At 38.8% G+C, this 25858-nt stretch overlaps 1 protein-coding gene across 2 annotated transcripts in view; it reads right to left on the reverse strand.

Moving 5' to 3' along the window:
- Positions 1-25858, reverse strand: part of galnt9 (polypeptide N-acetylgalactosaminyltransferase 9) — a 118120-nt gene that overhangs the window by 18467 nt on the left and 73795 nt on the right. For both annotated transcript variants that reach the window (XM_032578700.1, XM_032578702.1), the window contains one exon: positions 22758-22875. In XM_032578700.1, coding sequence (XP_032434591.1) covers positions 22758-22875 — 118 coding nt within the window. The remainder of the gene's footprint in view (positions 1-22757; positions 22876-25858) is intronic.

Here is a 25858-nt window from a genome sequence, read left to right on the forward strand (position 1 = left end):
ATTTTTTTTTTTTTTTTTGTTAAACAGTTTCGATTCCTGTTGTTCAACCTTCTGGCCTTCAGACTCTTCAATCCTCTGAATTTTCCCTGCTTACTTCAAACCCGTATTAGACTGGAATGAAGTGTTATTGTTACAGATATCATCTGTCTGCACCGTAACCTTCGTGACCCTAATTCAAGTTGGATGTGTGAGAGAAGTTAATCAAACGAGCCAGCACTAGAACAGGCCAGGAGGTTCGGGGAGGCAAAGGTGCATTTCCTTCAAAATTTAAACACTCGATAAGTTGCTGCGGGAACGTTCGCAGGGAATAGAGTCTGTTGTGAAGGATGCTGATGAAACCTTTTCTCAGCTCGAAAAACTCACAATATATATGAGCTCAGCAAACTGCCAACACTGTGGTTTATATTCCAGGATTTTTAATACCTGTGAGCTTTAAGGTGGCAGTGGTGTTTTAGTAGCTTTGATTTTATGACAGGTTCCAAGTTAGTTCCTGGTCACTCTAACCAAGTTCATTTTTATTTATAAGGCCTTAACTTGGACTTCTCCCTTTGTCTTTGTTGGCCTACATAAATAAATAGAAAGTCCACCGGAGAATATTCTTTGTTGTGAGAACTTACTTTTCACTTTTGGTGCCTGAAGTCTGAAACAAACTCAGAAAGAAATATTTTCAGAAAAACATGAATTTACAGGCGCTGTATGTTTTTGAGGTAAATGATTTAATTGAGGAATATTTTTTTACATTTTATTTATGATGATGTTAACTTTATCCGTTTTGATGTGAAGATTCTGTAAACTCTGTGCTGCTGCCAGTCATGACTAGAACTTTCTTGAAAGACACATTTTCAATCTCAATGAGATTTTCCTGAGGGAAAAAAAGTTGATACAATTGTTTCCTGGTTAGGCATTCAAGCAAGACAATTAATTAAAAGCCAAATCAAAACTTGTTCTGGATTAGATGAGAAAGGCTAACAGTAAGCGTATGGACTGGACTGGACTCAAAAATCAAGCCCATGCCAGAAAAACAACCAATTTAAATAATTTCTAGCTCTACTGGGAGGATGTTCAAATATCCAAATAGAGTAATAGCAAAAGCGTATTGATGGTTACAAATGTATATTATTTCTTGGCAACTTGGGAATGGACATTTATCCAAATATTAGGTAGAGGAAGGAATTATGGCTGTATGAATATCAGTATTAAGGCCTGAAGTTATTTATTATACACCTGAAAACGTAAGGATTCAAATTAACTTAAGACAATCATGCCCATAAGCAGCATTTACAAAATTGTAAGTCCCACTGTACTTCTTTTATGATAATCCATTAATTATTAGCTGCTGTGCTTACAATTGAAACTAAAATATCCACATCTGATTATTAAAATTTTGCTAACATAAATTTAAAAACAGTCCATACAGGACATCTGGATTTATTCATTGAAGTGGGATGGATCTTCCTTCGGTGCAACACAAGCCTAGCTAACAGTCTGTCGCTTTTAATATTACGGCAATGATTAAAATAACAAATATGAACACCATATAAAATTGCTTTAATCTGCAGCCTCTCATGACATCCCACATGGAGGTCCTCTGGTCTGCATTTTTGCAAAGTCCATTTGGAGGTGACCCTTCATCTAATTGCAGCCTGCATTGTTAAGTAGACACACTTGACACAGAGATCTTTGATGTGGTGGGAATGCAGTCGCTAATCTAATTTAATTGTCTGTGTACAAACAGTTAGTTAATTGCTGGTGGACCATTTTGCCAAATAAGCTCCACAAGGCTCTGGAAAACATCAATGTAAAAGCTTTAAACTGTAAACATGCTCTCTCCAGTGGTTGTGTAAAGCTAAATGTATTTGGTAAAACAGTATGACGAGTGCCTATTGAATTCAACAATGTATTTTAAGTACATTCTCCAAAAAAGAAACAAATAAATATATGAAATAAAGTACTTCAAAAGGATGTGAAAAACATCCCTGCAGTAAAACAGTAGAGACAGTCTCTTATCTTTGAGCCCAGACTGGAATAACCCCACAGGGTTCAGACAAACTGTCTTTTTTGTGTGTGTCTAAGAAGTTTTGTAAGTGGAGTTTGCTCTCCTATTTAGTCTAAATTTAATACCAAATAAATAAAAGGTTATAAAGGAGGTAAAAGTAGGTTTGATACAAATAATTGACATAATAAAATATGTAAAGCTTGATAAAATGCGCCTATAGTGACGCTTTAGGAATAAAGACATTGGTGAAGTATATTCTGGTACATGAAGGTCTTCTCAAAGCAAGATGCATTTCAAATAAACCCATTTTCTACAACATGGTACCTGAGCGACACTCGAACCAAGTGGGTTGTTCACGGAAGACATAAACAAACTGGCCACTGTACACCATGCTAGAACCAGAAATGACCCCTTTAGCCTTAAGGGCTTCCTTACAGGGTCAGTTTTAGTTATTTCTTTAAGTCAGACTCTGTGAAGTTATCAAAAGTAGTTCCCTTGCCTGTTGCCTATAGCAGGAAGATGTCACGACACCTTGAGCTTTGCTTCAAAGGAAAATAAACTGGAGAAGAGGAAAGCAGCAAACAACCACAGGAGTTGTAAGCAGAGGAATATACTACCTGCCGTTTTCCTGTATGACTAACAGTTCAACGCCAAATCCAAAAGCTCGCTTCATTCGTGGTGGAGCTGGAATCAACATAGATATCACTGCTGTTGAAGCTGGTGGATTCCAGATGCTGTTCAAATTCAGAACAGGAGAAAGTTTCCAAGCCTCTTGATAGAGGCTTTCAAATTGTTATCTCAGCAGTCAAACGTTTTTTGTTTTTTTTTTGGAAACTGCAAATTAGCCATCTGACTTTTCCCCCCCATAAGTGGTCAAATGAAAAGCATAGCGGGGCAACAAGGAGCCAAGAACCCAGACTGAGATGATGAAAGGTTGTGATGAGCTCATACACACTTCGTAGCATGCTCCGTCTGACAGGGACGCTTGACATGTTTGACACGCAGGGTTAAAAGCTGCATCCTCCGGTGACAAATAGACACTTCAGGATCTCCCAAATGAGTGTGTCGACAGTCGAGGGTCAGCTGGAGTTCATCGCTCAGTGACTAATGCGACTCAGCAACAGACAGACACAGGTAGGTGTGATGAAATGTCAACGATAGGATTCTGCGTCAAACACAAACCCCAGCTGTCGTACATTTTCAGCAATGCATCCGTATCCTGCAAATGTAAAAATGCCTTTTCTCGCGCAGCTTTACTTCAGACAATGTAGTTTATTTCACTGAGCCGGATGTGTTATTTAGAAACAGTGTGGATCCATTAAGTTTGCTTTTTCTGCCAGTGTGTTGCTGAGGCGTCACCCGCCACTGACCCTTCAATAACAGCTACTTCTCATCTTGTGAACGTTTTGAGTGGTTGGCTCATTTTGTCAGTAAGTAACATTTGAAAGGCTGGCCAAATAGTCATCTAGAAGCGTGACTAATGCATTCAGAACGGGCCGTGCATTCGCATTAATCCAGGAGCTCAATTTCTGAGAACACATTCATGATGACTTTTCTTTCCAATCAGGCGTCCTAAGATCCCTATTTTAGTCCCAGCTATTACCCAAGCACATACAAAAGAAAAAAACAGAAATGCTGTGAAATTTACGTAGCAACATTAAAAAAGGTTCCATGTCAAATTTCAACACTTTCAATCAGGTTTTCAGAATTTCATTCTCTCAGATAGAGAAAATATTTTTTAGACAATTGGATATTGAAAAAAATATGGATGAGCAAACATTTTCCCCAATCTACTTTTCTTTTTTTTAAACTATTATCAAGACATGGTAAATACTTCTATCAAATTGCTTACTTTCTAGAGCTGCCTTTCCCAAAGCTGAGGTCGAACTGCCACCATCTTGGATTGCAACATCATTTTCAAAGACAATTATGTCAGACTTGAAGTACTTTTTCCCCCCCAAGTGTTTCAATTAAAACTAAAATAATTCCCTTTTCCTCAGATGCAGTAACAACATTATCAGTTGCATTTTGTCAGTCTGTAGCAAAACATGACATAATTGTCAGCATAAAAAGTTGATAAATATTCACAAAAAGCAATTCACAGATTAAAACTAAGAGCTCAGCTAAAACAGCAGGGAAACAGCAGAATGGTGTAAGAAAGCTACTTAGATAAGATAATGAAAGGTATTTGCTCTTTAGACAATTAAAAGCATCAACATAGCATTTGTTTTTATTTAGGGAAAAATCATAACTAGATTTGAGGCTGAAAACCAGGAAAGCTGTCCCATGAATGGCGGTCTACTAATCAGTCATTATTTTTGCACTTCCAGCACGCCACCGTATCAATTACTTTTCAACTTTGACAATTGGATTATTGATTTCAAGGCAGACCTGCATCCACAACTTCCCTGAAGATCAAGTAAAAAAAAAAAAAAAATCACAATTAACTTGGAAGAAAGTGACTAACTCATTTGCTGTGTCCCCTTGAGATAATAACTTGTGCGCACAGAGTTACATCTGGGGAATTTTACACGCCCCCGTTTTAATTGAAAATTTCTCCTTTTTGCCATCAGAAGGAAAGCTGCGTTTTTCCAGAGGAAAAAATAAAAAAAGTCTTCACTAGTTCAAAGAAATACCACAAAATGCTGATGAAGGTGCAGACTACCTACACTGTGCAATTATATCTTTTCATGAAGACAAAGGTTCATGCTTGAGAGGGTCCTCACTGGATACTGGGCATCATAGTCAACTTTCATTGGTATATATTTGCAGAGAAACAAGGAGGAGACAGCAAATACTGAGACATGTGAAAGTTACCTGTCTTTTTTTGTTTTTAAATTAGCTCTGCTGGCCTTAAGCAATGCTTGATCACAACCGAGCTAATTTCAAGGTACAAAAATCTGTGCCAGTCATAAAACAGCAACACATTTCTACACACTTTCTTCTTTTTAAAACAGTCATTTCAGTGCTTTTGGCTTTGTGTGTAAGAATATATAAAAAATTCGCATGGTGTGACGTATCCAAGAATCTGTCAAATAACACTCAAGGTCGCTCATTTTGTTCCGACGTGAACATGCCTACATGCACACGCTAAAGATCAGATTTCCCTCCAAGTTCATAGCTGTAAAAGAAAGAAACGTTTTCACTCTTGAGGTATTTCTGTTTGTGGTATGCCGACTCTTTAATAAGATTCCCTCTTCGCACTGGACTTAGCATGCACCGTGACTTCACACTCAGTCAGAATGTGGATAGTCTCCGCAGAGTCTTAAAGATGCCTTCTGGGATGCATCAAGAGCGCGCTGCGCTCCCAATTACGCATCATGGAGCATGAGATTTTCCTGTTATGAGAGTACAGTTACAATCAGCTGTGAGACCGTGGAGCCTCATCATTATGGTGGCAGAATATAGCATCTGTAGCTTACCGACTGCCTAAAGGAGCCTGGTAGGAACAGTGGTAGCTTCTCCTCTTGCATGGACCCATCTATCTATTGAACATTGTGAAAGAAGAGATGCCGTACAGGCGTCGCGCCAACCTAACCATCCTCACTCTGGGCAGGCAGGGCTCTAAATGATATAATGTAATGCTCTTAGTACATTGCCTCACACCACTGCTCTGATTGCAGCATAAGGGTCTCATCAAGCTGCAGAGACGATCAATCTAAAATCCAGCATGTCAGTAAACACAGTGCCACGTCAGAGCCTCGCACATAAAAGTTGATGTGCACAGAGTTCCTGGTTAAACGGGGTTCACAGCAGCGGCTGAATGGTTCGAAAACCTGGCAGGGAGGCATTGAAGTCAGTGATATGGTTATTTACCTTTATGGTAGAGATGGTTTGAATTTCTCTCTATGTTCTTTGGCCATGCTCTGCATCCATGAAGCCTCCTTTTCACCACTTCTAGGACTTGTGGTTGTAGTTCTGATGTTATTAGAGGTTTTGAGATGCCAGTCAGCTGTTGTAGTAATCGGTCTCGGTCTTGAGACCATTTATTGATGCAACTTGCACATAGGGTGGTAAAAATGAAAGAACTTGTCAACTCTCATAGGCTACAATTCAAAGGACAAATGCTCTTGGGATGCCATCAATAAGACATTCTGGCCTCAAATATGGTGAGGAGAACATAAAGGACAAGTATTAGGTGGAAGAAAGAAGCTCTATTCTACAACAGTATAACTCCTGTAATGTTGTACTTCTGTACAGAACCTGCATTCTCTCAGGCTGTCGTGTACTGAAGGTGTTTGTTACCCCACATCAAGACTTGAGATGTGATGACAGAGGTACAGAAACCTACCAAATCTATAAGAGAGCGCCACAGATTGAAAGGAACAGTCCTAAAGACATTGTAACCCCTGCATTGTTGTACAATAGGTGGGAAAAACCTATTTAACGTGCTACAGTAAGAGTGCAGTGGTGCCATTCCTTCCTGTTGGAGACGTTCTGTGAATAAGCTGAGCTTGTATGGGTCATGGAGCCCATGCGCTGTGTTACTGTAACGTGAAGGGGGTCACTTTTTTAAGTTATGGTTTCAGAAGGCACACCGGACAGAGTGGACACAGTCTTCTCATCGGACACTGAGCATCTGTTTGCTGATGAATAGCTGTTGGCTTGCCACAAAAAAGAAAAATAAATAGTGTTAGCTAACTCTTTTGAGCCGAAATGCCAGCACGCTCGGCTCAACCTCTTCCGTCCTTTAAAATCTGATGGGAAGATGAGTGATGCATCACCAGAGAGCGTTCTGGATCAGAGCCGCCACCCCGCCCGCCTGCGCTCTTTTGTGCGGCGGGATAAGAGGAAATCCGCATGATCCATCACTCCGTATCATACATTTTTTCCCCCTATTTTCCTGTTCATAAGTCTATAGTGGGAGTGGGGAGAAAAGAGTGATGGATATGAAGGCCCTTTTAACTGTGCCTGTCAAAAGCTAATTCCACCTAGTCGCTGCCCTTCGCCTTTGATATGGCTTGCAGACTGCTAGTGCAGCTAAACCACTGCAAGCTAGTGCTCTTCAAATACTTGGGCGCTGCCAGAACACTTCAAGTTGTCAGCCAAAGTTTCTGACATCCGAAAGAGTCCATGATGTGAACAGCCTTTCTGATGCTCAGGCGATAAGTGGAACAGGCGAGGCCGCTTCTCAAGTGTTTATTCTTAGTTACTATGCGGCCTTCTGAAAAAGATTTGTCAGAGCAGTGTAAATAATTCAGTTGTCTTCAAGAGATTTATTGAACATTTTTATCTACTGCCTTGAAATTATGTCTTCAAGATAAGGAGGAAGTTTCTATAGTCACATTAAAAATAGGTTTGCATCAAAGGAATATGTCTAATTACATACTGGCACCTTCCTAAAATAGTGACCCAAGTCATTTTTTGCCAAAACATGATTGTGGCAAAAAAAAATTCAAAAATAAAAAACTTAGTTCATTACTTTAGGAAGGTGACAATGTTCATTTGGTCTTGTACCAAGGCGCCACACTCTGAGTCGTATGCTTCAGACTCCATTTGTTTCCCGACAGAGGTCGTATGTCATTATAATGCAGAAACGCTTAAAACACGCTTCCCAAACACGGAATCCGATGTGGTATAATTCATGCATATCGCTTGGATCAGCAAGCCTCGAACAGACAGCAAGACAATATAATTTGTGAATTATGCATGCACAGCGTTCATTAATGCATGGTTGACAACGTTAGCGGATTGAATAAAACCCCTAAAACAAATTCCGCCGCAAAACAAAATCATATGCAGAACTGCTCCGCCTCGCCATATGCTTGCAGTAAGTCCTTTCGGCAGCCGCAGTAATTCCTCAAACAAAACCTGATCCCGCTCCTTTACAGCTGTATCTATTTTTCATTCGTCCCTGCTCCTGGACACAGAGTCATGTTGGTACATACAGTAAGCGAGCGTCTGAGTAAGCAACGCTGAGTGCATTAGAGACCAGAAGATTGATTCAGCCGCTAAATGATGCAGGCATTGAAAGAGACAAACAGTCGAGCGATATTCAGCGTGATAGTTAACGTCATGTACATTTTATTGATGAAGAGTACTGAGAAGAATACTTGCGTGTTGGAAGTCTGGAGTGTGGCAAAAGAGGAAATCAAGCCTGTGCCAGAGATGCCACAGGCAATTCTAATAGATTCCAAATACTGCACATGTGGTACACATCGTTGGTGGCTGCTTAGATGAAGATGTGTAAAAAAAAAAAAAAATTATTAATGAAACTTTCATTGCAGCAACATTATCTCAAAGGTTAAATTTCTCCAACTTTTAATTTTTGTGTGTAATTAATCAGTTGGAAGAAAAATCGCACAGGAGAAATGAAATATTTCAATTAAAATTAAGGTAACTGAATGTATTTTTATACTTTACCTACTTTAAGTTGGTCCAAGTTTCTGGTAAGACGTATATTGTAATCAATACTTGGGTTTCCATTTCAAATGTGTGCAAAACGTTGTCAATAAGAAACGCAATGAAAATCACGCGTGAATATGTTTGCTCATTAAAAAACATGCCACGTCATCATATTCCTGCCACTTCCTGCTGTCTTCTTCTTCTTCTTCTTTTACTCCAGCAGTGACATCCGGTTGTTGATCGCATGACTTGCGTGGCGTGAAAAAAAAAGTGTTTCTATTGCGTTTTTTTTTCCTGAAATACAGTAATTTTGATACAGTCGAAACACCACCTTATTGTAGCGCAAAAAACTTTTTAGCAAAAAAGGTGAGTTTTTCTGAAATTGCAGAGTTTCCATTAATTAAATTTATTTTTTTTTTTGTAATTGAAATTTGCACAAGACCAGTGGAAAGGCAGTTAATGACTGGTCAGTTCCCAAGGGGCATAAATATGCGGTGACACAAATATCTATTTCTTGTCGTCACTGGCTACTATCTTGACACCACAAACAAATAAATACAGTTAAAATAATTAAAACACTTATTGTTCAACTGCAGCAGAAACTGCCATCCTGGGGTCACCAGATCGCCAAAACAATTTTCGGATTCTAACAACATGCCAGTTGGTTTTCTGTCCTACAACCACAAATGTCAACATACTTGACATTTGTGGTTTTTAACTGGAACCGTGTACTTTAACCAGATGAAACTAACATTCTTTTCGGCAGCAAACAATCCAGGTGGGTTTGGCGTGAAACTCACACAGAGAAGCACCTCACGCCAACTGTTAAGAAATGTGGAACATTTGTGTTGCTGTGAACATATTGTCTTCCAAAGATCCCAGGAAACCTCATTACTGTGCAGAGCATCGTGAAGTCTTTGAAATCAGAGACTTTACACATCTACAGCATTAAATGTAAATGTGATGACATCAATATGGGTCAATGCAGGATAGTGATCCAAAACATTTGCCTAAATCAAGACAGTCAGTCTATTGGACCCGATAGACCTAAATCTTGTAGAAAACCTGCAGGGTGAGTTGAAGATAATAGAGCATCAAAGAAAATCTAGGAGCTAGACTGAGGAAGAAAGGTATCAATAATTGCCCCACAAGTGACTTTTGACATTGGATTATTTATCTACTTTAAAAATATATATATTTTCTTCCATAAAAAATTGTAGTACAGCAATAATTGTAAGGCTTTTCACACATCTTTACCACACACTTACTTTTAGAAGTAAATGTGATTCTAATGCAAGAAGTTTCAAACTAAATCAAAGCTAAAACTGACAAAAGTAGTCTTGCATCTATCTATAAATCACAGACACATTTAATTTCTGAAATGAAAAATGTTGGGAACCAAATGGATTGCTATAGGGTACCTTGCTATATCCAACATCCCACATTATGGAATTCTTCCAGTATTTCTCCACATTTATCATTATCCATTTGCTAAATTGTAAACTCAGGGTCCTTCTGAAGCTCCTGGATTGCTCCTCCTCCACAAAATGACTGCGCTTGTTGGAAAGGGCTCGCATATGGTGAGCGCCTACCGTCATTTGCAGTTTGACGGACACGGGCGCAGTGTTGATTTAGAAAGTGCCAGAACGGCTCCTTTTTACACAGATGGCTGCCACTCATAACGACGTTCCTGTCCTTTTCAAGGTGACTGCTTTCACTGCAGCCCGCTGGAGACGTCTGATTCAAACATGTCTGAGAGACACTCCGCTTTTGTCTGGTCGCAGCAGTAGTCTGCGGTATCTGAATGTTCCCACGTATGGCAACGAAAAAAAATAGTCACTGCACAAGCAGAAAAAAGATTAATTGGAAAGATTTGTTATATTTTGTGATTTTAGATAGCAAGAGCTTTTCCTGACGCCATGGAGATTATGAGGACACGCATCCTGTTTTGACCTGCTTCCTAACCACGCAAGATTCTTCCAGACAGTTAAGAGAAAACAACAACAACCACAACGCCCCCCAACCCTGCCTCCAGGGGAACACAATAAATCTAGCCGGCCTGCTAAATTTTAGAGTTGTGAAGGCAAGCAAAAATGTTTGGCATAAACTCTTTTCCGTTTATAGTAGAAATCTACGCATTTGAAGGTAAAATCTTTGAAATTCCGTCCAATATTTACCCACAGTCACAGTGAAAAACAATATATCAGAGTAGAGCGTTTTCTTTTGCTTTTTAAATGACTGCACTTTCACTGAACTTCAGAGCCGCTTCAGCACAACCTTCATGTTTACAATCCGAGAACTTTACACTTATTTCTATCGAGAGTAAAAAAAAAAAGAAACATACTAAAAGTGCATCAAGAAAATAAGGAAACTTTCTTGCTGGATTGATGCAGAAATTTATGCATATTGTGGCTAAAATATTAATCCCCACCCCCACATGTACAGTCTCTCTGCCTTAAACAAAAAAAATACATCTGGAGGAATTCGGCTCTCTGTTTCTACAAATCCAGATGGCGCGTAAGGTTAATCAGTTGTGCTTAAAATTTCCTGTTCTATAATTGTATGAATGCAGCAGCTGTTCAGAATAATCTGAAGGTGTCGTCTGACTACATCTACAAACTGTTTCAAAACAGCAGCTGTCACTTTGCCACCTGAAACAAAGCACATCTTAGCAATAGCGCCGGAATTTTTATAAATATATTATCTTTGTCCTGGAGAGTAGGGAGGCCATTTGAAAACATAAAAAAAATAAAAGAGACTCGAGTCGAGCAAATCTCAATCTCGTTGTAATCTGTTGATGACAATGACAAATAAATCTTATCTTAAAGGAGTTGTGCAAGAACTAACATATTTTCATGGTCAAAATCGCTGGATTTATGCATTGCTTGTTGAAATACATGATAAAAGTGCAGTGCTGATCCTCACCTCTACTGGCGCTGTCTCAAACAGTCTCTGCCTTAAACAAAACTGACACACGTCCATTGCTCTGTTGCTCTTTAAGATGGAAATATGCACGTACAACTACACATGTCGACATCTAATATAGTTAATGAGCGTGTGTAACATATGTAGTATGTACCGTCCTAAATGTGCAGTGAAAATGCAGAGGGAGAGGCAGGAAGTACCACGCCTCGCTGTGAGGGAGCAGTGCTAAGACTCAAAGGAACGGCCAGCAACAGAAGCTCTTCTACACATTAAAAAAAGCTAAAAAATATAGGGGGAAAAAAAAGCAAGGATAATTTTTTTTTTTACAATAGAGTGATGATGATATTTATGGAAAATGATAGGCCAACAAATGTCATATACAAATATAGGTTAGATCATGTGCAATTTTCAATTTTAGTAAAAGAGATAGAGAGAGAGCGAGAGAATGATGTCAACTTAAAATGTCAAAATCTCAATCAAATAATCTTTTTTTCGTCTTGCTATCATATTGTTGAACAGTATGAAAGGGATTAAAACATAACTAGAAGGTTTTTAAATAACTAAATCAAGGTAAAGCCTGACATATTAGCTTTTATTTTGGATTTTATATATTGATCCATCCGACTCCAGTCGGTGCCTCACCAGTCATGAACCTCGCTGCATGTCCCTGATAAAGTGCCTTAATGTACGATCAATATTGCGATGTTGTAAAATAATACCCGCACTTCAACTTGCAGCTTTTGTTTTTTCGTTCTTGGGCTTCTGGAAATAAAAAGGAGTTTTTTGGGGGTTTTTTTTGTATCGACCAATGTGTCAATTCAAACCTGCCTGGAGGCTGTTAAGACAAGCTTTTTACAACAAGACATTTTATGTGCTTTCCAATAATTTACTGAATCTACTGCAAGATGATGTGGTTTTGTGACTCAAAAAAAATTATATTATCTACCAGCAGAAGGTTGCTCTAACATGGGAATAATAACTAACATCAAATCATTTTAGTAGTATATAATATATACTATGATATAGGCCTTGCTGTGAGCATTTCTATAATTCACCAATACAACAAAGGGATGTGAAACGGATGTGTAGCTACATGGTTTGAAAGTATGACATGGAAATACGATGGGACAGTAGGGCATTGCATAGGGATAGAAATAAAATATAAATATGTGAAGAGATCAATAACCCTGGGTCGCCTAATCAGTTAGGTGAAATTTTTTTTACCTTTAAATCTCTAAATAATAAATACTTTTGCTGGAAAAAAGGAAGAAAAAGAAAAAATGAAAGCAAGAAAGAGAGAAAGAAAAAGAAAAAATTTCTGTCGAGTGCGTTTTCTTCTTCATTTATTGGAAGGCTTTATTCCCTGTGCGTTCGTTTTCATTTTGCTGCTTATTCTTGTTCCACATGTGGTCCCTTGTCGCTGATTGCTCAAAACCCATTGTTCATTTGTTGTTTTTCCTCGCTGTGTCTGCATTTGCTACAGGGATTTATTTGTTTGCTGCAGGGCTGTCAGAGCAGATGTTGATTGATTTTCACATGTATTGTCCACGATGCCGTCTGACGGTTAAGATTCTGCTTTGCCGCCGCAGCTCATTCTAGTCATTTTATTTATTTATTATTTTAGAGAGAGATTACTTTTTTTCCCCCTCTGTGATGGCTGCAGTTACAGCCACACAAATGTGGTAATATTCACTCTCACCACACGCAATAAGTTCATTTCACTTATATTTGGATTTCTTTAAGTTTAGGATTTAATTTACAGAATAACTGGTTTTGTTTAGAAAGCAACACATCACATTGTATTCTAGAATAAGTGCGCACATTCTAGTTTATATTGTTGTGTTTTGCTTGATTTAATCTTTGTTTTGTTTCTGAGTTTAAGTGCTGGCTGCCCAATCCTTAGGAGAGCAGAGAGGTGGAGAAGGGGTGGAGCAAGCCAGCTGAGACTGCAAATTGGTTCACACCATTACTCATCATCCAGAGGGGGGGAATGGGATTTGCTATGTTAGTTTCAGTTAGGTTTCTGTGTATTTTCCCCTTTGTGTTTTGTATGTGGCCTGATCAGCCAGTATTTAAGTCCCCTTTTGTCTCTGTTTGTTAGGTCTGTTTTTTGAGTTAGTCTGAGTGGATGTCTGTTACTTTGACCTCTTTTATGGGCCCAAATTTTGTCATTTTTTCTATTATTTACCCAAGTTTTGTTTTGGGTTAAATAAAAAATAACTATTTTTGACTTTGAACCGGTGCCTGGCTGTTCTTTAACTGCTCGGTCCGTCACACCCTCACTCTCCATCTTTGCACTTTAGACAGCTGTGACTGATGCGTGACTTTTCGTTCTACAGCTACACACACTGACCCGGACAAGATCAAAACTCGGTATTACACTTTTTTTCAGGGTCCCATGAGTTTTTAGGTTACTTAAACCTGGAAGAATCTCTCTCTTAAAAGCAATTAGGATGCAAAGAATGCTGGCTGGGTCGACGATGTTTAGCTTGATTAACTTGAAAATTTCAGCTCTGGCAAATCGTAATGCAGGTAATTTAAACGGAAAATAAAATTCTCTTTAGGGTTGGGCAGTCCTGCGCTATGAAAAAAGTTACCGTCTCCTTACCCAAGACGTTTCAGATTATCCATCTTTAGTGCCAGACAAAGATAACTGATGTAAATACAAAATCTTAATGATTGTTTGGCTTATGAGACCAAGTTAGAAAGTAATCACTCCTTAACCTAAAAATTTGTTACTGCCACAAACATTGGCAACAACAGGGCAGAGGTTTTTCTGTTGAGCTAAAGTGACGGCACCTCAAACCGATTTATGTTATAACCAAAGACAAGACATTGATGCTGTTCCAAAACTTCAATGTTTTCTTCTTTCACTATTTATATTCAGACTTGTTTGTGACATTTGGCTGCATGATCCAAGTGGACTCCAGCTTAGGGTCATAAATTGATGGCCAGAAAGCTTCCTTCTGGATCGTCTGCTAGAGAGCAGGCCATTACACTACCAGCATGATTGACTGTCACTGTGATGCTCTTTTTCTGAAATGATATTTGATTCATACCAGATGCAACTGAGGTAAGTGAGGCCTACAGTGCTTTAAAGCTTCTGGGTTTTTATTTTCCTTCCTGGATGAGGATCAGTGTAGTCTTACTTTTTTCACCTATGGTTGTGTTATCAAAGGGGCAGTGCTTTGTGAAGTCGACCTTTTTGAGCTTCACATTATGGTGGGATGTTAAATCTAATCAAAAACATACCTGGAGTGTTGCTTTGATTTATACATGTTTGAGAAATCCTTTATTCTCTAGTGGCAACCATTCAGCTGTGCAAAACACCTAGGTGGACCTAGCCCCGCCTTCAACGATGAAGCTCCTCCTCAGAGCTGCAGGTTCTCAGCTACTGAACTTGAGGCGTTAAATCAAGGAGTCAAATTTCTTTGAGGCGATATTTAATATAGATAACTAGAGGTAACATAGTTACTTGATTGTGCTATAAAATTGCACTATGCCTGGAAAATACATAATACTGTGCCTTTAATAATTTTTTTTTTCATTAACTCAAGTTTTTTTTTGCCTGATTTTCAAATTCGTTTGATCTGAAACATTTCAAAGGATCAAAAAAGCAAAAACACGCATTTCCTGTTCTGCAATCCCATCTTTGGATCAGATGAAACAAATTTTTTGAATGACTGCCTAACTGTTTAAAGCTTAGATCAGCAATTTCTGAGAATGATGTAATTTCAGAGGAAAACACAACACGCTGCATCTCAAAACCATTTATTTAAACCACGTATTTATTTTAAGTCGTCCCAATCAAAATATGGATACAGCCCAAAATTACGTCTAAATATTATTCGTGCCAAAACAGCTGTAATCAACTGGCAGGGAAGCAAGAGTTTTCACTCCTGAAATTAGCTGGATATAAAAACGGAATTTACAGTGAAACATTTCCTGTTTAATTTGTTTGACAAAGAACGTATGTAAAGTCAAGCCAAAACCAAACATAATAAAAATAATGAGGTGTCAGCTGTCATCACTTTTTAATAACTGCTTGAGATGTATAGGGCTCCAAGTTAAGTGAAGTGTAATTATGTCCCGATCCCGTACAGCCGCTGCTCTCGCCAGACTTTAATTAGCTCTACTTTCTCCACTACGGGGAGATTATGACCAGAAGCCTCTGGGCCCCGTCCAGGTGGAAATAAAGACAAAGTTTTAAAGGAAGGGGGGAAAAAACCCAATATATATAAATAAATAATTTTTTGGTTCATTAACTCGGAAAGCAGTCCAATGTGAGTTTATTATATGCCATGAACAGAAGCAGGCCGCCCGGTGAGATCACACTTCGTTTCCTGGACTGATTGATTGGGCTGCTGTGAAATGAGACAGACATCATGAAGTACTTTGGATGGCTTCCTGCTGGCTAAGTGAGCTCCTGAGCAGATTGTTTTGGTAAACTCATCTAGACTTCACTTATTAGCCTTCTGGCATCAAAGTGGCAGCCTTCTTGTATAAAGTTGCAATACACGAAGGCTTCCAAAGGTATGAACGGCATTAAATCAGGTTTAGGGAGAATAACTGGGGCTTGATAAAGAAACAATCTGCTGCGGAGACCGGAGCTACACAGCTTCCCTACGGGTTCTTCCGACAATGTTCAGAATTGCATTAAATTTTAATTAACATTTTTAATCTTCGCTAGATAACGCTTTCTTTTTTCTTTTTGTTTTGAAGACTAAGACTTGCTTATTTTTGAAATTGCATTCATCAAAGGGAGCAGGAAATTCACACAATTTTATCTAGAAAGATAAAAACTATCATTGTACACATATAATAAAACATAAATTGCTTCAGATAGTCTTATTTAGTTTCACGTTAGTAAACCAATGTTGCCGTTTGTGTCAGTCTTCAATTTGAAGAGTGTAGAGTAGCTGAATTGTGTTTTCTCTGGCTCACTGATCTGATGACTGAGAATAAATAATGAAAGAAAAAATAATCACTTTTAAAATGTTCAAGTAGCAGCACATTTTGGTTTACTTGAGATCAAAACTCTTCAGTTATTTGCTTTATAGAGCACGTTTGTTTTGCCGAAAATTAGCTCCATTATTATATTTCCGTACCGTTTCAAACACAGTTTTATCTCCTGCTGAGTCAGGGTGCTGCAGATTTTATGGAAACTTTGATAACTTCTGAGGGATGAGTGTTACAACACAGATACAACAGCTGCTCTGAAATTTACACAAGCAATAACTAAAGTAATCTTTTTATTTTTCCATCATCTTTTTTTTCCCAGTCTGGAAGTAATAATATATGGAAGTAATAATATTGCAACAAGTCAGAATCCTGACTTGAAACTGATGAGGAATCAGTTGATGAAGCTAAAGATCAGGTCGAAGTCCTCCAACGTCAAAGACTTGGAGCTCTTCATCAGAGATTATTAAAAGATGTATCATTGGAAGAACTGGAACAGCATGATCAGTAATTGATTTCTGTAATTTATTGACTTTAAAGTCACAAAACATTTTTCCATTGAAGGGTATGCATGATTTTCAACAAGATATCTGTATAAATATTTTTTTTTTTACATAAAATGGAAACAGAAACATATATTTTTTTAAAATACAATACTTTTTTTTTTTTTTTAGCATTGATCGGTTATATTATTCCATAAACATAATTTTAAATCTAAATCTGAATGATATTGAAAACTTTAAATAATCTCATTCAATCAATGTAGATTCACTCGTGTGCATGTTAAATACTCGGAGTGGCTCCAACAGAAGGCAGCTTGACCTATTTTCTGATCTGGACTTTGTTATTGCTCATAGACTGCTTAAAACATTGCATTTTCACCTCCAAATGGTCCGTTAAATATTAATATGGGGGGAAAAAAATACACTATAAAGTAATGGCAAAAGTAACCTTACTCTCCCGTAACACAGCAGCAGACTAAAATTCATACCATTCATCCCAGTGTACACACGTCATACAAAATGGTTGTGCATCATAAGCATCAACCCTGTTTCACTGATGTGACAGTATTTGATGTTCTACAAAATGCTCTCTCTTTCTTCTCAGTTTTTAGATCCACGTAGTGTTTTGAGTTGCAGCAACTGATACAGAACTGTAAGAAACCATGACACAGCAGTTTTAGTGTACAGAGGAAGATCAGATTGTATTCTGTTTACCTCGTCTCCCACTACTTTCCTTATTCTATGCTATATATACTTCAATATTGGAGTAAATAACAAATTTTTCCCCTTCATTTTCTTTTCTACCCTGTTGCAGGCATCCCTGCTGCGGTGCTTTCCTGTCGGCCCATTTCTCTTTCCTGTCCCTCACCTCCCAGATGGTCGAGGCAGATGGCTTACCATCCTGCTGGACGCATCTTACTGTCAAAACAGTGTTCTCCTATCAAGCGTCGCCCACTACCTAATGGCTGAACATGGGACGCAATTACTGGTGTCCAGAGCTGGACAACATTTTACCAACTGCCATTTTATAACTACCATTATGTTCACTCTGGCAAAAAAACAAAAAAAAAATCTTAGGCACAATTAGATTGCAAACTGTCATTGAACTTAAATAAAACATGCTTCACTTTTAATTCTTTTAAAGTGCACTAATTAAAAGATGTATTCACAACATATTCAGAAGTTAACAGCGCATTGTCAGCTTTTCTGCTTCTCTGAAGATTTCGCAATTCTCTGTAGAGCATTTATGTCACAAAAGAAAAGCAAGTGATGTTAAAATTTGCAATGATTATACAACTTCATATTCTGAATCGGCTGCTTGCCTTTAGTAGATTCTTATGTGTAACATAATCTTTGCCGATAAGAGTTGTGACTGTATTGTACACTTTGAAATCAAAAAGCAAAATGCTCTTCTCCTGAGCTGCTCGGTACTTGCGGCGCTCAGCAGAGCAGGAGGGGGATGAGATTCATCACGAAGTGATGATAAACTCATACGGACGCTTCTGGTAGAATTCATCATTTCTACTCAAGATCATTTTTCTCCGTTTACACACAGAGCGGTAGAGGTGAGCACCAAGCTCAGACGAGCCATTTACAATTGTTTACAAGTGTATCCAACACGATGTTGCTTGTAGAGACAGAAAGAATGTTGTGTTTGGCTGCGTCAGGTGTTCATCACGTAAAATGCTTTCAGTACCTATAATGTGTCCACATTGCTCTCAGCCACAAACTTTACACACCATACTCTCTTTTTTTCTCCAAAAAAACCTTGCAAAGAAAAACTTGTAATGAGTGTCATACATATGTACTACAGCCTCTTTTACTCTGACATCCCTGAATTAACAGCACAACCAACTGCCTCTAGAAATCAACTGATTGACTTCAGGAAGTCATCACAACATGGCTCGTCTATTAACCCTTTAACAACATTTTCACTAGTGTTTCACTGAGAAGCCGCTCCTATAATGAGTTCAGCTGATGCACAGTTCCACCGGGTGTTTGCTAATTGCTCCTGGCTAGTCTGTAGGAGCTGAGCGGCGAAGTCACAGAGGAGGGCTGCTCTGCGAGTTAGAAGTTCAGCAGCTTGGAAACCGAAGCTCCACGGAGCAACGGCGTCTCGTTGCCACGGGAGATTAAAGGATTCCTCAAACATGCATGGAAGAATCAAGGCAACACTCCAGCTGTGTTTTTGATGAGGGAATCACATTACGAGGTGATGAACAGCTCAAAAATTTAGATTTTTCATAATACTGCCCCTTTTGAAAAGCATATGAACTTTCACGCAGTCACCTACCAAAACACAGCTGTCAAGACTTGAAAGAAGCTTTTCACAGAACAACAACAACATATATTTCAGTTTGTGGTTGTAACATGAGCAAGACGGAAAAAGTTTAAGGCGTCTGAATACAAACTGCTACAAACTTTCTAATTATGGACAGTAGGAATGAAAACAGAAAAAGCTTCTCTGCATTGATTTAAATAATTTACGTGCATAATTTTCGAGCATCTTGCCAGTTTTCTTTGTTTCTGCAGATTCATTCCAGCTTCTGATCATTTACAAGTCCTGGCCCCGTAAGTTATTTCACACCTCAGCACACCGGAAACTCGAATGAGATGTTTAATTAATTTTTTCTGCCATTAACTTTATTCTATCACATTCCACTCCAAAAGACCGGCACCCTCGTAGCCGTGTGCTGCATAATCACATTCTGCACGTCTTTGCTTCCCAACTCGCTTGGAATGAGGGAAGCAGTTCGCTGCTCCCTTAAAGCCTTTTTCATCCGTGCTGATTCTGCAGCTCGCACATAAACATCCAAGTAACCTTCCCCGGATGAACCCTGCCTTTTGTCAGCTCGCTGCAGTCATTGATACTCCGGTATTGTGGGCTGCTCTGGCTAATTGCTAAACATGTTCTTGTCAATCAAGCCTCTCCCCAAATGGCAACCCACTCAGCTCATTTCAGTGAACAGCCCGAGAGGAATAATTGTGGTCCACCCACCAGTCACCTGACTCCATTCCATTAGTGGCTGTATATTGTAAATGAATCAAGCTGGTTGTTCATTGTAGACCTTTTCAAGCTTAGGCATGAACTCAATGGCATTTTCTTTTATTTTACAGACAGGTCAAAAAGAAAGAGGAGTGAGGGAATTAATTGTGTTTGCAGACAGTGTGGGATGTTTTCTTCATTTCATGAACCACAACGCCTGAGCAAGTGTAAAACGGTGAGAAATTTGAGTCACTAAGCAGAGCAGGTTGAGAGCTCAACCCAGTGTAGCGATTGATAAGGTTTCTTGATTATATTCAGATGCTGAAATCATATCAGTCTCGCATCCATCGAAAGTCAATCTGAAGGGTGAATTTGTTTTAATCAGCTAGCCCGTCGCATGATTTAAGCAGAAACAAAATTCAATTTATTTATCAGAAAATATGTATGAGACTCACACTATGTATTATATTGAAACTAGTCACAAAGGATGCTTAATCGTATATATTTTAATGATGAACTCTCTCGAATTCTACGAATATGACATAGCTCAAAAGGAAAGCTTTGAAAGACACAAAAGGGATGTACTTTTGAGTTATCAAAATAATCAAACACCCCTCAATAAGCCAGACGGGGCCTCTTGACCTGTATTCCTAATTGCCCCCTCTTCTCAGTCCACTCACAGGGCAACCAGTTTGTTTTGTCACAAACCAATCCTGTACAAGCATTTCTTTTGGTTCTGATCTAGCTGGTTGGTTTTGTCTCTTCTTCCTGTCATTTTGACCAATTAATCCGCTTTACATTACAGCCAGATTCACCCAGTCGCACTCACCAAAGCACACACGTTTATGCACCGATACAGAGATCGGTAGGCAGCTTATGGTTAAGCGCCTTGCCCAGAGGCACACCGATGTGCAACAGGAGGAAGTTGGATTCGAGCCAGCAACTTTCCAACTGCAAGACAATTACTCTACCCACTTGCTCTACTCTCTCTGTGGGTTAAGTACAAATGTTACCTGTATGGCCAAAGCTATTGACTAATTCAAGGTCTAAGAATAAAATATAAGTTTTGCATCACAATACAGTAGGTTATAACCCACCATTCAACAACCATGGATCATTTCAAAAGTTTAAGGAATTTTAAGCAAACAAACCAAGGATAATTTGTTTTAAAGAGCGTTATTTGACAGGTATTGCCATATATCTAAACAAATTGATCACATCGGTGTATGTCAGACAGTCTCAAGACATCATCTGCAGGATAAAGTGGTGTTTTTCCTTAAAGGCGTAAAAGGTCTGCAAAAATGTGGGTATCTGAGAGTCCAGTTTAAGGTTTTTTGGGGGGGTTTTTTTAAGCTCCTGTAGCTGAATAGATCTCGCCCACAAACCCCATCTGACACAGCAGTGTGGTTTCCTTAGGTGCCCAAGCGGCTTCCCGGAACGACGAAACAGTCCCTAACCCCAGGGGAGGCTGAGACACAACAGAAACTGCTGAGTTATCACTCTATGATAACGACAGTACAACGATCAGCTAGAAACACGAGAGGCCAGATGACTATATCATTACTGCAGCTGGCAGCAAAAACATGCTATTTATATAGAAGGAAAGCTACTCAGTGGGGTATAATGGGAGGCTTTGAAATGGTCATCAACAACCATAAATGTCTCTGGCTCCAATAAAGCACTGCAGCAATTTGTAACCCAAGATCCATTCTCCAGCCTCAGTTCAAGTGATTTTTTTTTTCTTTTCTTTTTTTTACAAGTAAAGCACCAAGCACCTCAGATGTGTCATTAAAGCCATCTCAAGATTCTGAAATGGGTGAAACGTAAAATGAGGAGCTGGATCTTTCGAGCATTCCTCTCTCCAATAATCCCAAGGAGGGCGTCCGGATTCAGAGCGGTTCCACTCGGCTGGAGAGAAACATTTTCTGAATTTAAAAGCTAACCGATTCTTCAGCATGCCACCCACTCACATGAAGCATTAAATTCAACTCAAAGTAGCAGTGAAAAAAAGAGATTTGCAATTTTTTTTTCTCTATCGGCATTAGGGCCTTTTGGGTTGGCTGAAGATTTGCATTATGGGGATTTTCCCCCTTCTACTCCCAACTAAAGGAACTTAAATGTGTCATCATAGCTTCCTTTGGCACCCCCTTGGGTTTTGTATGTTAAGCTTCATCCCTAAGGCAGAGAAACATTCAAATCTCCATTAAAAGTGCTTTTAAAAAGTCAGGAAATAAATTTCACAAACAGTCCCGGAAGAGCCGTTCAACCCTACACTGACACAAATTATTGGATTTCTAATTACAGCTTTTTTGTGGAGGCTGGGATTTGACACAAAATCATTAAAAGTATTTTTATTTGCAGAAAATCTCAGAAAAACTTTCCCCCCCCCCCTTCTAATCCACTGCCTTTTAATTAAGACAAATCAAAGTCTCACCAGAAATCAAGATGCATTATAAATCCCCTGCGATAATATGCAGCTTCTTTGGAAAACTACATTTTCGTGTTGTTACAATAACGTAGTCCAGTCTGGTCTCCTCGGCTGGCCTGTTAAGTTAAGTTGCATGGACTGCCATGCCTTGGTAGGTTTGCAATTGTGCCACAGCCTGGCCATTTTCAGATGACTGACTGAACAGTTCTATGTTTGGATTAGGCTATAATCTATGTTTGGATTACAACCTAATCCTGCTGTTAACTTTTCCACAACTTTGCCGTCACAGAGCAGCAGTAGTCGGATGATATGAATGTACACAAATCCATATTTATATGTTCTGCTGCCAGTTGGTAGCATGGATTGATTTTATTTAGCAGTTTTAGAATGATCAGTGTTGCCTTCAAATTCACACCACACGCTTTTGTGTTAAAACCATGTTTAAAACCATAGATAGCTCTCCTTCCACTTCAGTTATGGAGTACTTTATTTTGGAATCATATGGATACCCAATGAAATATTTTGAAGTTTTTGGTTGTAATATGACAAAATGTGAAAACGGCCAATAGGATTAAATACTCTTGTAAGTCAGTGTGGTATAAAGCAGCCCCTCACCCGCATGCCCAGCTCGATGTTCTCTCCTCCATACACTTCCATGCCAGGATCCAGCAGACCGATCTCACCAAAGTATTCCCGGTCGACCACAAAGGAGCAGCCAATCATAGCCGGAGTCCTGAATAACCAGAGAAACACAGATTAAAAAAATAAACACAACATATTTAAAGACACTTTTTAAACTTTCTTCCAAAATTCATGCTGAGGTTCTTCCACGGTAGCCAAAGAATGTGCCTCTAATGTAGACGTAAGAAGAGAATCTACTTATGGTCCTGCTTCCTAATGTGAAAAGGCTCAAAGTCTCTGTCTGAACTCAGAGGATGAGTTTTACTATCATATTTCAAAACAAAGCATCTTTCAGACAGAAGTTATTTTATAGGAGATGGAGGCGTGGGGCCAACAAAAGGACCCTCTGTATCTATTTTTCCACTTTATTGCAGATGGCGTGCTGCAGTCCAGTCTGTTTCACACAGAATTCTGTTCGGCTTTCACCTCAGCGCAGACAGAAGCTTTAGAGGTTAGGGAACATATCACTAAAACTGATAACTTAAAAGTTTTACATCAGGCATGTATAAAGAAAAATTCAGATGGAAATGGTCTCTCATTTATGTGGTTTTCTCAAGTAGTAATGCTGATCTATCTTGATAAATTTCATTTAAGTCAACATAGTTCTTTAAAGCTGCCTCAGGTTTTCAGTACGAGGCTTCAGGTTTTTTTTTTCTTTTTAATTGGATTCAGCAAAGTCAACTTTCTCCGTAAATGTTGATCTTGTAAGAACTATAGTCAGGTTTGTTTGAATTTGCTCGGAACAAGTCAGATACTTCACAGGAGGACAAGTTCTGCTTGTACAAAGAAGTATTATATGCAACTTTTATCAGTCTTCTTGACATGAAGGACATCAGTTAAACTGAAATAACTATTGACCCAACCCAGAAACTAGAGACCTCTTGATCCACAATGCATAAAATGTCCCAATATCATTCTTTTCGCTTGGGAAATTAAGGGCAGATGAGCTAAATGACATTCTAACTGGGATGAATGGCATCAATGATTACCTTGGTTGTAGTGTAGGAGCCATTTATCTTTTTCTGTGTTTATCGCCACTAGGGGGCATAATTCATTTTGTGTCTGAAGGGGCATAGGGTCATTTAAGGTCAAGTGTGATTCTCTTCAGGTGTTGCTAACGGGAAGGGGCAAACAGTTTTCTACTGTGCTTGGTTTGGATTTATGTGGTTCTAAATGGAAATGGCAAGACAATAGACATTGTACAGAAAATAACTGACTTCATGATTATAAGTTAAGTTGAAGATTGGGATAACAAATTCTGATTGAGCACACGTAAAACCCAACGCCTACCAGAAACAACAGCAACCACTAGCTTAAAATACAGGATTTTAGCCGCTATAAGTAGCTTAGGATAACAATGGTTTCTATTGAAACGATAAATGCAATCATATGCATTTTCTCAGACGGGTTGCAGCAGATACAAAGAGATAGCCGCATACGGATAAAAGCTCTTATAGTATCCTCTCTGCTTATAAAAACACAACAGGATAAATGCTGGGTGCATTGTGTGTTCAGGCTGCAGACTGTCATTCATTCCTGACAGATATTATTTAATACAGACAGTATTCATTGAGGCTGAAGTTAAAACTGTGATACATATTTTTCTCTGTTCCATATGCATTAGGGTACCAGTCTCATTAAGGGGGGAAACAACAAACGCATGACTCTGATTTACAAACACCAGCTCTACCCTCTTAACTAAAAGGACTCAGACAAGAGTCTTATATAGACTGAGCGCAACTAATAGGAAATATTTTGAAGCAAACAAGAGAGACCGTGTTGCTACCTGGGCGAGGCAGAAAAACCGCTGATCCACCTGCCGCCGGCAACCAGAGGAGCAGGACATCGAGCGACTCGGAAAAGCTCATTGCAGCTTTTACCGCAAAGACTTTATGAGCACCAAGAGTTCTGAGAAGCACTCTTCAGACGCAACAGCCCATCTCAAAGATATTTCATCGACAAAGTAATCGGGACACTTGGCAACGGGACTAAAGGCAAGTTAGATCACTTAAAGCAGGTAGCTTTGCCCTTATTTACATGTGAGTAAGGTCAGTGGATTGTTAGCATAGGAGGCACAGAAGTGGATTTTTTTTTAGAATAGAGCCATTTGTATTAGAAGTTGTGTATATGACTGGGAGGGATTCGGGGTTGCAAAATGTTACATCAATAATCGATTTATATTGAAATTATTGTGTTGAAATTGTAGTTGACTTGATCGTCAAGTGGCCCACTGCAAGGCTGATAAAACATAGTGTGTTATTTTCTACTTAGAAGCCACAGAGTTTCTTAGAGTAAACAGTTAAGCCCAAATGTTTCATGTCCTCAGTAGATCAGGATGTAAAATTATTTATTCAACCAAGACGTTTGTATAGGTAAGAATGAGGCTGGCATCTTTGGAAAGAAAATAAAACTATGGAAAAGGAAAGAAGATTTTTGTTTGGTTACAATCAATTAAAAATGGCATGTAAAAAATGTACACAATTCCCAATAATCAGTAGAAAGTTTGATTGACATGACTGGCTTTTTGCAAGTTTCCACTGATGTTTTCAGCTTTAATGTTTGCTAATGTGCTCAAAGTATTTGCGGTGGGAAGGTCTCCTTGCAATCGCCCTAATCTTTAGCTCATGCCAGAGTTCACTCAGCCAAGTATGAACTCTGGCTGGGTTGCTCAAAAAACAGCAACCCAGCCAGTCACATGAAACATGTTGGTAAAATTAAAAGCTTAATTTAAGCCCAAGTCTGCCTGAGGCATGAATAATTTGCAGTATGAATAATTTGGCATATGGTGACTAATATGGAGCTTAACTGTGCATGGAACTGATTTTAAGAAAGTAACATTTTATGGATATAGAAACTTCAAAGGCATACATCACAAAGTACTCCACAGAAAAGAACTCAAAATATTAGCCAATCAAAAGAAACGGTGAAAAGGTGAGATTTTAGTTGCTACTTATTAAGCTCAAAGTCCAAAAAACATCAAATTAAAAAGCATAAATTTCTGCAAAAGTCCTGGAGCAACTCCTGACAAGGTGCTG

This window comes from Xiphophorus hellerii, chromosome 12 (assembly GCF_003331165.1).
Source record: "Xiphophorus hellerii strain 12219 chromosome 12, Xiphophorus_hellerii-4.1, whole genome shotgun sequence".
NCBI classification, from domain to species: Eukaryota; Metazoa; Chordata; class Actinopteri; order Cyprinodontiformes; family Poeciliidae; genus Xiphophorus; species Xiphophorus hellerii.